At 39.5% G+C, this 15509-nt stretch overlaps 1 protein-coding gene across 1 annotated transcript; it reads left to right on the top strand.

Annotated features, from left to right (window-relative positions):
- Positions 1-954: 954 nt before the first annotated feature.
- LOC134342112 (zinc finger protein 229-like) lies at positions 955-4840 on the top strand (the record flags this gene model as incomplete). Its single annotated transcript, XM_063040048.1, has 1 exon — positions 955-4840. A coding segment is annotated over one exon (1407 nt), but the record flags the coding sequence as incomplete, so codon positions are not given.
- Positions 4841-15509: the final 10669 nt, after the last annotated feature.

The following is a 15509-nucleotide window of genomic DNA, read 5'->3' as shown; positions in this document are numbered from 1 at the left end:
TAACCGTTCCGGTCAAGTCAATGGACTATTGATACAAAGGACGACCAGTTTGATAGACACTTCAGCCACCTTAATTAAAGAAAAGAATGTCCTAGCTGGTTTGCTGGAGCCACAACGTAATGACAAAGATAAGAACATCCATCAATTTGCACTTTAATTAAGAATGGAATGTTTTGTCTAATTTCCATCAGGTACTGCTTTTTGTCAAAATCAAGGTGTGAAAAGCCCAGAGACATCTATGTGGATCTGGGCAAACTTTAATTATCTTGCTCCAAAGAAGGCAGCTGTGAGACATTCAACACACAGCAGTCACAGACGTAGTCAGTACTGAATCCATTGTTTACAGGAATCTGAGAACCCCCCATTCCTTTAAACTTTATCAGCAGAAATGCCCCATTCTCATAGAGACAGGAAGAGCATCAGAGCATTTGATGGTCATTCCAGATACCAGCACTGTGCCCAGTTAGAAGGTGATTTCTCTCTCCAACTTGGGTTGAACCTCACTGTAACAATGTGATGTCAGATCACACCTTGACAACCCAAGTGATCTCATCTGAAATGTTGTCCTTCACCCATTGATGGATTTTGTAAATCTTTTTACAGGTTAAAAATGACAAGGAATTTGTCTGCGGCAGTTGGCTGTCTCTGTCCAGATCTTTAAGAAGTGGAGCAAGGGATTCACTGGATCATCCTTCCTGCTCAGACTGTGGGGAAGGATTCACTCGATCATCTGAGCAACTGACATGCCCGTCACTTCACAGGGGGAGCCCATTCATCTGCACAGACAGTGGGAATGGATTCAGTCGGTCATTTCAACTGAAGGTACATCAGCAAGTTCACACTGGGACAAGGCCATTCATCTGTTCTGTGTGTGAGAAGGGATTCAGTTGGTCTTCCGACCTGTGGACACACCAGTCAGTTCACACGGGCCAGAGGCTATTCATCTGCTGAATTTGTGCGGAAGGGTTCACTCGGTTATCTGACCTAATGGCTCACCAGCGAGTTCACACCGGGGAGAGGCCGTTCATCTGCTCAGACTGCGGGAAGGGATTCACTCGGTCATCTGACCTACTGGTACACCAGTCAGTTCACACTGGGGTGAGGCCATTCACCTGCTCAGACTGTGGGAAGGGATTCACTCAGTCATCCCAATTGAAGGTACATCAGCGTGTTCACACAGGGGAGCGGCCGTTCACCTGCTCAGACTGTGGGAAGAGATTCTCTTGCTCATCCCAACTGAAGGTACATCAGCGAGCTCACACTGGGGAGAAACCGTTCACCTGCTCAGACTGTGGGAAGGGATTCACTCTGTCATCCCACCTACTGGTACACCAGTCAGTTCACACTGGGGAGAAGCCGTTCACCTGCCCAGACTGTGGGAAGGGATTCACTCGGTCATCCAACCTACTGGTACATCAGCGAGTTCACACTGGAGAGAGGCCATTCACCTGCTCAGACTGCGGGAAGGGATTCAGACATTTAGCTACCCTACAAGCACACCGCTCAGTTCACACCGGAGAGTGGTCGTTCACATGCTCAGACTGCGGGAAGGGATTCACACGGTCAGCTAGCCTACAAGCACACCAGTCAGTTCACACTGGGGAGTGGCCATTCACTTGCTCAGTGTGTGGGAAGGGCTTCATTCGGTCATCCGACCTACTGGCACACCAGTCAGTTCACACTGGGGAGAGGCCATTCACCTGCTCAGTCTGTGGGAAGGGATTCACTCGGTCATCCCAACTGAAGGTACACCAGTCAGTTCACACTGGGGAGAGGCCGTTCACCTGCTCAGACTGTGGAAAGACATTCACTCAGTCATCCTACCTACAGAGTCACCTACGAGTTCACACTGGAGAGAGACCATTCACCTGCTCAGTCTGTGGGAAGGGATTCACACGGTCATCCCAATTGAAGGTACACCAGTCAGTTCACACTGGTGAGTGGCCGTTCACCTGCTCAGACTGTGGGAAGGGATTCACTTGTTCATCTGAACTGAAGGTACATCAGCGAGTTCACACTGGGGAGAGGCCGTTCACCTGCTCAGTCTGTGGGAAGGGATTCACTCAGTCATCCCATCTACTGACACACCGGTCAGTTCACACTGGGGACTGGCCGTTCACCTGCTCAGACTGTGGGAAGGGATTCACTCGGTCATCTCAACTGAAGGTACATCAGCGAGTTCACACTGGGGAGAGGCCATTCACCTGCTCAGACTGTGGGAAGCGGTTCACTTGGTCATCTCAACTACAGAGACACCAGCGAGTTCACACTGGGGAGAGGCCATTCACCTGCTCAGATTGTGGGAAGGGATTCACTCGGTCATCTCAACTAAAGAGACACCAGCGTGTTCACACTGGGTAGAGGCCAATCTCCTGCTCAGACTTTGGGAAGAGATTCTCTCAGCCAAATCAACCAAATGTGCATCATTGAGTTCACACTGGGGAGAGGCCATTCACCTGCTGTGAATGTGGGAAGAGATTCACTCAGTCATCTATCCTTATGTAAATCCGGCTTCGGCTAGCAGCTTAATATAGAGAGTGATAGCCCCCAGCCTGGCCAAACTTAAGAAATCTTGTTTGGGTGGGTGCTGCGTGATGTGTTCCCTGTTACAAATCAGTACCCCAAAATAACAGGCGATTAAACAATTGAGCTTTATAATTCTTACTTTGACTATAAGGTTAGTAAAGAAAAGCAAAAAAAGAAGGGCCCTCTCTCATCATTCGTGTCTTCTCCTCTCTCTCTGGCAAAAGACTGCAAAAATCTCTCTTCCAGACTCACAAGAAAGAACAATATTTCTCTCATTGGATAGCCCCGCATTCCAAAACCCTGTTATCTCTAGTCATAACTTGAACATTGCTGCGACAGAGAAACCATTAGCTCAGCAGTGAAACATTGCAGAGAGGCTATTACGTTAGCAGTGAAACCTTACAGCATGTTACACTTGTGACACACTAGCGGGTTCACACTGGGGAGAGAGTTTCAGTAAGCTTCATGCTGGATATTTATCCATCACCGTTGCTGAATGCAATTTCGAGAGTGACTGTCGGTGCTGAACTCTGCAATTATTGTTGCTGCTCACCACACCCAGTTCTGCACCCTGGTCACTGAGCATGGGAGGAGTTTCTTCTGCTGCACATTCACCTTTAATGGGACTGGAGTTCAATATAATGCATCTGCGACAAATAGATCTATATTAAACTCTGTCTTTGGTACTTAGTGAATTTATAACACACCTAGTGTACAATAGAGAGTCAACTCAGTCCTGCTGGACCCTGCCGGTGATTCTGTTCCACGACAGTCCTTTTAAATCCTCCCCTGTTCACCTCTCGCTCTCCCTGTGGGATGGGTTCCAAACAGTCACCACTCTGTGGGTGAAGAGGTTTCCCTTGAATTTTCTGCAGACTGAAGAAGTCCATCTGACTGCAGTTCTCTCCCTGACATGTTCTTCGCCGCTCTAATCTCTGGGCTGAGGAAGAATGACATTGGTAGTTAACCTCCTTATTCAGGGCTCATTTCCACATTATGGGTCATTTTCACTGCTTTTGAAGGGTTTTTAGAAAACACCACTGTCCTCTAAAGACTCATAGCAGAATGGGAAACCATTTGTTGGATGTTCAACGGAGCACAGTCAGAAACCAAAGGCAGGTCTGCACAGGGCAGAGTTTGGGGCTCGGGATGATGGTTGGGGTAAGAACGTATGATGAGGAAAAGGAAATCAGCAGCGAGGCGTGGTAATGAATGACAGAGTAGCAACACTTGGAAGCTAATTGACAGAGAAAATAATTTGGTTGTCTGGCTGACGACACAAACAGTGCCTGTGGTGAGGTGCCCCATTAGTTGAGGCATACGTGTCTTGAGAATGGCTATATCTATTGAGAGAGTTGTTCTTGCTTGTTTATCCTGTAATATTATATCCAGATGGTTATTTATGGATTATCCTATCTGTAATAATGTATTGATTTAAATATAAAATGTGAGATTCTGTCTCTAATTGGATCAGGCTTGAATTTATGGTGCATTAATGAAGTTATGGTGGTCATTCATGAGTTTGTATTTTAAAGCAAAATTTTGATGAATGATATTTACCACTTGATTGTACCTGAATAAGTAATCAGATTGAGTTAAATTGCTGTGGGATCTTGGAATGTGTTGGATTGTGTCTGGGTTCTCTTGGCATTTTCTGCATTTATCGCCTTGTTTGTATTGTATGTATTTTTGATTTTTTTTTCTTTCTTTTTGTTAACCACCTTGTCCTGTATTTCTGTAAGGAACCCCTCTGTTTCTGGGAAGATGTCTTCAAATCTCAGTCCGGTGCTCGATGCTTCCTTGTCAACATCTAGTCTGCTCAGATCTTTGGAATGACTCCCATGGAGGGTCATACTCATTCCACTGGTTAATGTTTTCCTCCATAGTGATAATACATTTTTCTGAGTTAGCCTCTCATTTAAGTTTTCTGGTCTGTATTTCTTATCAGGATTGCATATACAGACATGGATTGTTGAATCCTGTTCATTTTTCTTGAAAATATACACTGAAACTTTTATCTGACTGTTGTGTGATTTATTTTAAATGTGTGTTATTCCTCTTCCTCCTTCCGTCCATGGTAGTGTTAATCTAAGTGGGTCTGAGTGTAAATAGACTTTTCTAAAGTTGTCCTTTCAGGTCTTATTTATCTTCGTAAATTTTACTGATTTAAGTGGGACCAAGATATTTTCATTAAAAAAAAAGTCAATGTCGGTATTGATGAAGGTGTTTATTGCCTTTGTTGTATTTGTCAACTATTGAGCTCTGTTTGGCAGGATTTTTGAAGCCTTGAAATAAATTTTGTCGAAGGTTTTCCCTATTTTGCACTACTTTCTATTTTCTTTCCTTGTTGATATTCCAGATACGTGGGTATCAAGAATCCCAATGAAAGGTCTTGGCCTGAAATGTTGATTTCCATCCACAGATGTTGCCTGACATGCTGAACTCCTCCATTGCTGTAGTTCTCTAGATTTCTAGCATCTGCAGGTCCTGTTGTTTCCCAGATACTTATATGTTTCTTGAAAGAACAAGCTGGTAATGGGGTTGGGTGGCTCTGTTGGTAAAATATTAAATAAAATAATTAGAAAGAGGTGGCATAGGGTTGGAAGGTGTAGAATCTGTGGGTAGAATTAAGAAACAGCAAATGTAAAAAAAAATCCCTGATGGGAATTGTATAGAGACATCCAAACAGTAGTAAGTATGTGGTCCACAAATTACAATGAAAGATAGAAAATGCGTGCCAGAAGGGCAATGTTACAATAGCCATGACAGATTGTCATGCAGGTGATTAGGAAAATTAGGATGGTGTTGGTCTCAGGAGGTGGAATTCCTAGAATGCCTACAAGATGCTTTTTTAGAGTAGCTCGTAGCTGAGCCCACTTGGGGATCTGCTATTCTGGATTGGGTGTTGTAATGATCCAGAATTAATTAGGTCACTTAAGTTCAAAGAACCCTGAGGGGCAAGTAATCTTAATATGATCAAATTCACCCTGACATTAGAGAAGGAGAAGCTAAAGTCAGATGTGGAATAAAAAGAATTAGAGAGGCATGAGAGAAAAATGGGTCAAAATTAATTTGAAAAGAACATGGGCAGGGATAAAAACAGAACAGCAATGGCTGGAATTTCTGGAAGCAATTTGGAAGACAGAAGATATATACATCACAAAGAGGAAGTAGTATTCCTTTTCTTTTCTAGTCTTTTTTTATTAATTTTCAAAATTTTAAACATAACAATAATATTGATAAACAGAGAAGGGGATTACATTAATAATAGCTAACATTTGCAAATATAAGTTGCTGATAGTACAAGTACGTTAGATCTCCCCAACTCTAAATATAATTGAACATGATAAAAGATAAATGGAAGAAAAAAATTAAAAAAAAACCCAAACTAGAAAAAAAAACACTAAATTAAGCTAAGGAAAACTAGACTATACTAAACAAAACTACAACAAAGTCAGGCTAACATATTACATTGGATACAATCATTAATGTCATTAACTCCACACCTCTATCTATATATTTTTAGTTTGAAAAAAGGATTTGAAAAAGGCTATATCATATGAAAATGTTGAATAAATGGTCTCCAAGTTTCTTCAAATTTCACCGAAGAATCAGAGGTGCCACTTCTGATTTTCTCTAAGTTTAAGCAAGATATAGTTTGAGAAAACTATTGCGAGGATTTCAATAAGGTAGATCTTCTAGCCATTAATGTAAGGAATGCAATCATCCGGCAGGCTGAAGGGATAGTAACTATTTTCCATCACTGGTAACCCAAAAATTGCAGTAATGGGCTGAGGTTGTAAATCAATACACAAAACTGTAGAAATAATATCAAAAATATCTTTCCAATATTTACCCAAAAAAGGGAAAGACCAGAACATATAGGTCAAAGAAGCAACTTCAGAATGATATCTATCACAAATAGGGCTTATATAAGAATAAAAACGAGCTAATTTATCTTTAGACATATGAGCCCTATGTATCACCTTAAATTGTATCAATGTCTGTTTCGCACATAAAGAAGACAGGTTAACAAATTGAAGATTTTTCCCCCCTTTTTCTGTAGATAAATGAAGTTGAAGTTCCCTTTCCCATTCAGTCTTAATTTTATCAGATATACCTGAATTTATTTTCCTAATCAAATCATAAATGATTGCTATTAAACCCTTCTGATCAAGATTTAAACCTAATTTTTTCCCGTGATATCAAATGGATATGAAGTTGGAAATGTAGGTAGCTTAGTATTTTAAAAGTTTCTAGTTTGTAAATACAGTATCTGAAAAAATGAGATCCAGGCAAATTATATTTATTTGGTAACTGTTGAAAAGACATAAAACAGCTATCACAAAAATAAATCATGAAAGCTTAATATACCCTTCATTTTCCATACCAAAAAAGCTTGATCTATAACAAATGGTTGAAAGAAAAAGTTAGATATAATAGGGCTTGATAAAGTAAATAGGTTCAAACCAAAATATTTGCGAACTTGAACCCATATTCATAGCGTATGTTTAATTATTGGATTAACCATCTGTTTATTTACTTTAGAAAGAACAAATGGAAGAGAAGTCCCTAAAATGGAAATCAGAGAAAACCCTTGTACGGATTTACATTCCAGGTTTACCCATTGTGGGATTAAAGTTATATCCAAATCTTGTGTCCAAAATATTATGTATCGAATAGTAATTGGCCAGTAGTAAAATCTAAAATTTGGCAATGCTAAACCACCATCCTTTTTAGACTTCTGTAAATATTTTTTACTTAATCTAGGCTTTTTATTTTGCCATATATATGAAGAAATTTTAGAATCTAAAGTATCAAAACAGGACTTAGAAATGAAAATTGGTAATGCTTGAAGTATAAAAATTTCGGTCGGACAATCATCTTAATAGCATTAATTCGACCAAGCATTGATAGAAACAATGGGGACCATTTAATAAAGAATTGTTTAACCTGAACAATTAAACATAAAAAAAACTTAAATAAATCCTTATGTTTCTTTGTAATTTTAACACTCCCAGATAAGTAAAATAATCAGTAACCATTCTGAATGGTGAACATCTATAAATTGGATCCTGCATATTTAAAGGGAAGTGTTCACTCTTATTAAGGTTCAATTTGTAGCCAGAAAAATTACTAAACTGATCAAGCAAGGATATTACTGCCGGAATAGATTTTTGGGGGTGAGAGATATATAGTAATAAATCATCTGCATATAGTGATAACTTATGTATTTCATTCCCCTGAGTGATACCAAATATATTAGTTGATTCACGAATAGCAATGGCCAAAGGTTCAAAAGCAATATCAAATAACAGTGGACTAAGAGGACAACCTTGCCTGGTGCTGCAAAACAACTGAAAAAAGGGAGATCTTTGATTATTGGTAAATACCGACGCCGAAGGGGTAAGATATATTAATTTAATCCAAGATATAAATATCAGACTAAAATTAAATTTCTCAAGTGTAGTAAATAAATATGTCCATTCAACTCTGTCAAACGTTTTCTCAGCATCTAGTGAAATGACACATCTGGAATTCTTGATGAAGGGGTATAAGCAATATTCATTAATCTCCTAATATTAAAAAACATATAACCATTTTTAATGAATCCAGTATGATCAACAGAAATAATTTGAGGCAATACCTCCTCCAATCTAATTGCTAAAATCTTGGAATCTACATTCAACAGGGATATAGGCCTATATGATGCACATTCAGTAGGGTCTAACTTTTTTAAGAATTAAAGAAATAGTAGCGCCATAAAAGGATTGTGGTAATTTACCTTTAGATAATGCATCCTTAAATATCCTATATAGCCAATGTGAGAGAATATTAGAAAAGGATTTTAAAAATTCTACTGTGAACCATCTGGACCAGGTGCTTTACCTGAATTCATCGAAGAAATAGCATTTTTAATTTCATATTCAGTAATGGGAGCTTCTAATACTAAACGTTCATTGAATGATAACTTTGGGAAATTCAGTTTCCTTAAAAATTCATGCATTATAGTAGTATCATCAGGAAATTCTGATTGGTATAGTGAAGTGTAAAATTCTTGAAAGGATTTATTTATCTCATCATGGTCACCGGTCAAGGTACCATCTCTTTTACGAATCTTAAGAATCTGACGTTTGACCAAAGCAGTTTTCAATTGATTGGCCAGTAATTTACCAGATTTATCACCATGTATATAGAACTGACTCCTAGTTTTAATTAAAATTGATTTTTGATCGAGGATGTTAGTAATAAACTATGCTCCATTTGAAGCTCAACTCTTTTTATAAAGCTCCTTACTAGGAGCAATAGAGTATTCCTTACCAATTTCTTTAATCTTATCAACCAGCATATGTATTTCATTATTAATTTTTTTTTCAGTCCAGCAGAGTATGAAATAATTTGACCACGTATATATGCTTTAAAAGAGTCCCATAGTAGCCCACTAGAAATTCCTTCCCTAACGTTTGTTGAAAAGGAGAAATCGATCTGATCCATAATAAAATTAATAAATTTCGAGTCTTGAAAGAAGAGTAGAATTAAACCACCGTTGTCTAATGCTGGAAGATGTATCCATTAATTTGATAGATAGTTTCAAAGGCGCATGATCGGAGATTGCAATGGAATCATAATTACAGGCAATAACAGATGGAATTAAATGAGAGTCAATAAAGAAGTAGTCAATTATAGAATAATTATGGTACACATAGGAAAAGAATGAAAACTCTTTATCCTTGTAGTATAAAAATTTCCAAAGTTCCTGTATCAACCATAGAAGAATTGATAAGAGTAGCAGATTTATTAGGAAGTGTCTGATTAGAGGCAGATCGGGGGATTTAAACAACATTTAAAATCTCCACCCATTAGATAGATAGATAGATATACTTTATTAACCCCGAGGGAAATTTGGTTTTGTTACAGCCGCACCAACCATTATCAACGTATAATCATTTAAATTAGGAAGAGATGTAAACAAATATTTGAAGAATTCAGGATAATCAATATTTGGAGAATAAACATTCACCATAGCAACTTTTTTGTTGAAAAGTAAACCAGTAATTAACAAAAATCTACCATTCAGATCGGAAATAGTTTCATAATGAATAAATGAAACTGAAGGATCTATAAAAATGGAAACACCTTCACTTTGGCATTCGAGTTCGAATGATATTGTTGATTCTTCCAAAACCTAAAACAACACTGATTATCCACTTTTCTCACATGAGTTTCTTGTGCAAAAATAATGCGTATTCATTCTGTGGAATAACATTAAAATTTTTCCCGTTTAATCAGATGATTTAAACCATTTGCATTCCACGAAATAAAATTTAAAATATTATGCATATAACTAGAGTTAACCATTTGGTATGTAAGGGGTTAACCAGAGTATAAACTCATGGATCCGGAAGAGGAAAAAGAGATTTGAGGAGGAACCGGAAATTATAGCCCCATTGAAAAAACTAAACCAAAGATAGAAAGACCCCACCCCCACCTACAAAGATCTGGGAAAAAGCCATAGAAAGACCAAAAGGTAACACTAAATCTAACCCCATCTTTCTAGAAGGTAGCCCAAAAGATATATATTTTTATATAAAAAACTCCCCCAAAAAATTACCCTAAATAAATGAAAACTGCAGTTACTGAAAGCATAGGACAAAATATCATCTTATTAATATTTTTTTAAAAAACAAGCGCCAACTCATATTGTTAATTCTTTTCAAGCAGAAACAATAAAAAAAGACGAAATGAGTGTGATAAAACAACGTAGAGGAAAAAAGCCAAAATGCCACCTTGAGATATAAAGAACCAAAAAACCCAAATATTTCCCCCAACATTTCAACAGAACAAAATTAAACCCCGAATTTTCTACTAAATTACTTTCAAAAACAGAAAAAGTAAAAATACGGATAGAAAATAAATTTAAAAAATGGGCAGAAACATTAAGAGAAGAAAAATACTTTCATCTAAAAGTCTAAGAAAAATACCTACACTACAAACCAAGAACATAAACCCTCAAATTATCAGAGATTCAAATCTGTAAATCTGTTATTAACCAAAAACAAGGAAACCAATAAGAACAAACATGAAAAAAGGAATAGTAGATTGATTAGGTCTTAGCAGACAAATTCAGATCATAGTTGTTTAAGGGCTAAGAGAGTTGTAAAAACGCGCCTGAAGGCTTTGTGTGTCAATGCAAGGAGCATTCGTAACAAGGTGGATGAATTGAAAGTGCAGATTGTTATTAATGAATATGATGTAGTTGGGATCACAGAGACATGGCTCCAGGGTGACCAAGGATGGGAGCTCAACATTCAGGGATATTCAATATTCGGGAGGGATAGACATGAAAGAAAAGGAGGTGGGGTGGCGTTGCTGGTTAGAGAGGAGATTATCACAATAGAAAGGAAGGACATAAGCCGGGAAGATGTGGAATCGATATGGGTAGAGCTGCATAACACTCAGGGGCAGAAAACGCTGGTGGCAGTTGTGTACAGGCCACCTAACAGTAGTAGTGAGGTTGGGGATGGTATTAAACAGGAAATTAGAAATGTGTGCAATAAAGGAACAGCAGTTATAATGGGTGACTTCAATCTACATGTAGATTGGGTGAACCAAATTGGTAAGGGTGCTGAGGAAGAGGATTTTTTGGAATGTATGCGGGATGGTTTTTTGAACCAACATGTCGAGGAACCAACTAGAGAGCAGGCTATTCTAGACTGGGTATTGAGCAATGAGGAAGGGTTAATTTGCAATCTTGTCGTGAGAGGCCCCTTGGGTAAGAGTGACCATAATATGGTGGAATTCTTCATTAAGATGGAGAGTGACATAGTTAATTCAGAAACAAAGGTTCTGAACTTAAAGAAGGGTAACTTTGAAGGTATGAGATGTGAATTAGCTAAGATAGACTGGCAAATGACACTTAAAGGGTTGACGGTGGATATGCAATGGCAAGCATTTAAAGATCATATGGATGAACTGAAACAATTGTTCATCCCAGTTTGGCAAAAGAATAAATCAAGGAAGGTAGTGCACCCGTGGCTGACAAGGGAAATTAGGGATAGTATCAATTCCAAAGAAGAAGCATACAAATTAGCCAGAAATAGTGGCTCACCTGAGGATTGGGAGAAATTCAGAGTTCAGCAGAGGAGGACAAAGGGCTTAATTAGGAAGGGGAAAAAAGATTATGAGAGAAAACTGGCAGGGAACATAAAAACTGACTGTAAAAGTTTTTATAGATATGTGAAAAAAAATGATTGGTTAAGACAAATGTAGGTCCCCTACAGACAGAAACAGGTGAATTGATTATGGGGAGCAAGGACATGGCAGACCAATTGAATAATTACGTTGGTTCTGTCTTCACTAAGGAGGACATATATAATTTCCAGAAATAGTAGGGGACAGAGGGTCCAGTGAGATTGAGGAACTGAGGGAAATACATGTTAGTAGGGAAGTGGTGTTAGGTAAATTGAAGGGATTAAAGGCAGATAAATCCCTAGGGCCAGATGGTCTGCATCCCAGAGTGCTTAAGGAAGTAGCCCAAGAAATAGTGGATGCATTAGTGATAATTTTTCAAAACTCTTTAGATTCTGGACTAGTTCCTGAAGATTGGAGGGTGGCTAATGTAACCCCACTTTTTAAAAAAAGGAGGGAGAGGGAAACCGGGGAATTATAGACTGGTTAGCCTTACATTGGTGGTGGGGAAACTGCTAGAGTCAGTTATCAAAGATGTGATAACAGCACATTTGGAAAGCGGTGAAATCATCGGACCAAGTCAGCATGGATTTGTGAAAGGAAAATCATGTCTGACGAATCTCATAGAATTTTTTGAGGATGTCGCTAGTAGAGTGGATAGGGGAGAACCAGTGGATGTGGTATATTTGGATCTTCAAAAGGCTTTTGACAAGGTCCCACACAGGAGATTACTGCGCAAACTTAAAGCACACAGTATTGGGGGTAAGGTGGATAGAGAATTGGTTGGCAGACAGGAAGCAAAGAGTGGGAATAAACGGGACCTTTTCAGAATGGCAGGCAGTGACTAGTGGGGTACCGCAAGGCTCAGTGCTGGGACCCCAGTTGTTTACAATATATATTAATGACTTGGATGAGGGAATTAAATGCAGCATCTCCAAGCTTGCAGATGACATGAAGCTGGGCGGCAGTGTCAGCTGTGAGGAGGATGCTAAGAGAATGCAGGGTGACTTGGATAGGTTAGGTGACTGGGCAAATTCATGGCAGATGCAATTTAATGTGGATAAATGTGAAGTTATCCACTTTGGTGGCAAAAACAGGAAAACAGATTATTATCTGAATGGTGGCTGATTAGGAAAACGGGAGGTGCAACAAGACCTGGGTGTCATTATACACCAGTCATTGAAAGTGGGCATGCAGGTACAGCAGGCGGTGAAAAAGGCGAATGGTATGCTGGCATTTATAGCAAGAGGATTCCAGTACAGGAGCAGGGAGGTACTACTTAAGTTGTACAAGGCCTTGGTGAGACCACACCTGGAGTATTGTGTGCAGTTTTGGTCCCCTAATTTGAGGAAAGACATTCTTGCCATAGAGGGAGTACAAAGAAGGTTAACCAGATTGATTCCTGGGATGGCAGGACTTTCATATGATGAAAGACTGGTTGAACTAGGCTTATACTCATTGGAATTTAGAAGATTGAGGGGGGATCTGATTGAAACGTATAAAATCCTAAAGGGATTGGACGGGCTAGATGCAGGAAGATTGTTCCCGATGTTGGGGAAGTCCAGAACGAGGGGTCACAGTTTGAGGATGAAGGACTGAGATTAGGAAAAACTTCTTCACACAGAGAGTGGTGAATCTGTGGAATTCTCTGCCACAGGAAACAGTTGAGGCCAGTTCATTTGCTATATTTAAGATGGAGTTAGATATGGCCCTTGTGGCTAAAGGGATCAGGGGGTATGGAGGGAAGGCTGGTGCAGGGTTCTGAGTTGGATGATCAGCCATGATCATACTGATTGGCGGTGCAGGCTCGAAGGGCCGAATGGCCTACTCCTGCACCTTTTTTCTACATCTCTATGTTTCTATTAAGAAATTTTTGAGTTTCAATTGGAGATTTAAAGAGACGGTAAGACTTATCAGAAAGGACAATTCTCAGACGAGCTGGGTAAAGGAGAGCAGGTTTAAAACCTTCTTGTTAAAATTCAGAAGACAATGGTTTAAAAGCTATCTGTTCACTTAAAACTTCAAGACTCAAAACCTTAACCAAACGAAATTTGAAACTTTGGAATTCGATCATTCCTATTCTTCGGGCAGCACGTATCAGACGATCCTTGATGTGAACGTAATGGAACTGAATAATAACAACTCTTGGTTTAGAACCTGCAATCAGTTTGGTGAAAGGAATACTGTGAGCTCGGTCTATTAACGGAGGGGTATCCAAAACTTCTGATCCAACACGTCCATTAAAAATTGAGAAAAGAATTCAACAGGATCACCCTTCTCAATGTCCTCGAGGAGTCCGATTATCCGCAAATTCTGTCTCTGATTCTTGCCAATTTTCAAGATTGATAATCTTGGATTTATAACGTCCCAACATTTGAGATGTCGAAGATAAATTTTGCTCCAAGGGTTCAATTTTTTGATCCCTTCGTCAAGCAGCTTCATCGAGTTCTGAAATTCTTGCTTGTTGGTGTTCAAATTCGCGTCTAAACAATCTAAGATTATCTTCGACCGTCTTTAAAACTCCTTCAATCGCAGAAAATCTGTTGGAAAATTTTTCATCTCGACAGTTGAATTTTTCATCTAGAAAGTTCAAAATTGTATCTAAAGTTAATGGGATGTCTGTAGATGGTTTAGGATCTCCATTTTTTCTTTCCTTGCCATCAGAATCTTTGCCGTTTTTAACATCTCTTCATCTGAGAGTTGCCATTTCCAACAACTTGAAATCAAAGTTCAAAAAATTTATCTGTATATAAACAGTTTAGTGTAGGTTTAATCAAAATGAATAAGGGTGGTTACGGATAAAAAAAAGTAAAGGGAATGGAGCGAAGCCAAAGTATACCTCACTCCATGAGCGCCTCCTAGAAAGTCCGGAAGTAGTATTCTGAAGGTAAGATGACAAAACAGTGGCTGATCAGAGAAAGCAAAGACAACGTAAGAAACAGAGAGGGCAGAGAACAAAAATTACTAGGAAATCAGAAGATTACGATGCTTTTAAAAACCAACAGAATGCAGCTAAAATAATTCAGAGGGATGCTGGAGATGTAGTCAGAGGGTGGTGAATCTATGGAATTTGTTGCCACGGGCAGCAGTGGAGGCCAAGTATTGGGTGAATTTAAGGCACAGATTGATAGGTATCTGGGTAGCCAGGGCATCAAAGGTTATGGTGAGAAAGCGGGGCAGTGGGACTAAATAGGATAAAATGGATCAGCTCATGATAAAACGGTGGAGCAGACTCGATGGGCCGAATGGCCTACTTCTGCTCCTTTGTCTTATGGTCTTATTATATTTCTGTCACAGTGGGGTGCTGAAACAGACCCAAATGCAAGACACAGACACTGAGGTACAAGGAAGAGGTCTTGATTAGAGTAGGGACGTGACAGGATTCAGGCAAGGAGCAGGGACAAGAACACAGACTTGTGCTAGGGAAAGCAGGACCAGAACTAGGAACCATGGACTAGGAGACAAGACTTGGACTCCGAGCCTGAAACTGGACAAAGACCCAGAAACTGAGTCTTGCCTCTGACATGGCTTCAGGACAGGACATGGCTGGGGTCTAGAGGCCTGAGCTTGGGGACAAGACAAGGCTTGGACTCCGAGCCTGAGACTGAACAAGGACCCAGAACCTGGGTCTTGCCTGAGGCTCGAACCCCAGAACCAGGCAAGGACATGACATGGCTTGAGGCTGGGGTCTAGGGTCTTGAGCTTGGCTTGGGATCCTCGAGGCTTGGGGTCTTGGGTCTTGAGCTTGGCTTGTGATCCTCAAGGCTTGGGTTCTCGGAGCTTGGCTTGGGATC

Source organism: Mobula hypostoma, unplaced genomic scaffold (genome assembly GCF_963921235.1).
Source record: "Mobula hypostoma unplaced genomic scaffold, sMobHyp1.1 scaffold_45, whole genome shotgun sequence".
Classification (NCBI taxonomy): domain Eukaryota; kingdom Metazoa; phylum Chordata; class Chondrichthyes; order Myliobatiformes; family Myliobatidae; genus Mobula; species Mobula hypostoma.
The sequence above is the reverse complement of the archived record's forward strand: the minus strand, read 5'-3'. Positions and strand labels throughout refer to the sequence as shown.